Source organism: Octopus bimaculoides, chromosome 6, assembly GCF_001194135.2.
Source record: "Octopus bimaculoides isolate UCB-OBI-ISO-001 chromosome 6, ASM119413v2, whole genome shotgun sequence".
Taxonomy (NCBI): Eukaryota; Metazoa; Mollusca; class Cephalopoda; order Octopoda; family Octopodidae; genus Octopus; species Octopus bimaculoides.
In genome coordinates, this window is record NC_068986.1 from 103967488 (window position 1) to 103968946 (window position 1459).

The 1459-nt window shown below is 35.3% G+C and overlaps 1 protein-coding gene across 1 annotated transcript in view; it reads left to right on the plus strand.

Moving 5' to 3' along the window:
- The window catches only part of LOC128248079 (uncharacterized), a 15383-nt gene extending 14722 nt beyond the window's left edge, over window positions 1-661 (plus strand). The window contains exon 3 of the mRNA XM_052968499.1: window positions 578-661. Within this exon, the coding sequence (XP_052824459.1) occupies window positions 578-661 (84 nt within the window). The remainder of the gene's footprint in view (window positions 1-577) is intronic.
- The last annotated feature ends 798 nt before the right edge of the window (window positions 662-1459 follow it).

Consider the following 1459-nt stretch of genomic DNA (forward strand, 5'->3'; position numbering starts at 1 on the left):
TATATATATATATATATATTTTGTTGCTACAGTGTTAAACTGTCGTATGTCCAAGTTTAGCCAAATGCGTTTTTTTTTATTACAATATTTAAAATTGCTTGAAATATTTGAAAATTGCCAAAGTTTACTACATCAGTTAAGTATTTTTCAAAAGCATAGTAAGTCCCACATACGGCAGTTCAGCAAAAATATTTCTTACTGAAAATATCATACATACATGGAGTCATGATGTTATGCGCCCAACAAATTATTATTGCTAAGATTAAACTGTTGCTGAAGTAAAAAGAAATGGAAGGGTGAAACTATTTCTTCGTTTTCTGAAAAAGTAATGTTTTGGACTTGCGACACATATATATATACATACATACATTGCGACACTTCCGTTTATCAAATCCACTCAAGGCTTTGGTCGGCCAGAAGCTGTACTACACGACACTTGCTTTTGACTAAACCCAGAACCATGTGGCAGTCACGAATGCGTCTACAAGCAATATATCTTATATATTTACTATCCCTGATTTTTCCTTCCATTTTTTTGTATGAAGTAATTAAATTCTTTCATATTTTTGTGTTGCAGAAACAGCTTCCCGCCACAGTAATTCATAATCCTGACCTTGTTTTCGTGAATCAATACAACTTTCAAAGAATTGATGATCATTAGAATTGCAAATTTGTGAAAGAATAAACATTTTCTGAAAATAACCACCATTGTTTTGTCTTTTTATTAGGTTATTGATTTATTTATTTATTAATGGAGTGAGCAGAATATATAGAAATTCAAATATATAAACATTTTACTGTATATTCTGTCTGCAGAAGATCAATCTCAGTTATTACAACAGAACCAAGCGCTGATGGTGATCTTCAACTTTTTAGCTGTGCTCTTCATTGAGACCGTAATTCTATAAAATTCTGCTTCGTCATAACTGCTGTCTCATGGCACTTGTTGCACCCGACCAATACATGTTTGAAGGATGAGCGATTGAAACTGGCTCTACACAAAAAATGCCCATGATAATAAAAAAAACTCTAACAGTCTTGGCATGTTGGTGTAGTTTATTGGGAATTTAATAAATCCTGATAGAGTTAGCTCTACGAATAGTCCATAGAGAAGAACCTTAAGAATTTTAGTCGAAGTCTATATTTTGAAGTCTGGGACTTAATCTACCGATATCTTTGTCTGAACCGCTATGTTACGGGGACATAAACACGCCGGCACCGGTTGTTAGGTGGTGTTGGGGGACAAACAGGCACACACACACACACACACACACACACACACACACACACACACACACACACACACATATATACCACGAGCACCTTTCAGTTTCCTCTACCAAATCCAATCACGAGGTTTTGATCGACCCGAGGCTATATTAAAAGACACTTACCAAAAATGTCACAAAGTGGGACTGAACCCGGAAACACATGGTTAGGAAGCAGACTTCTTACCAAA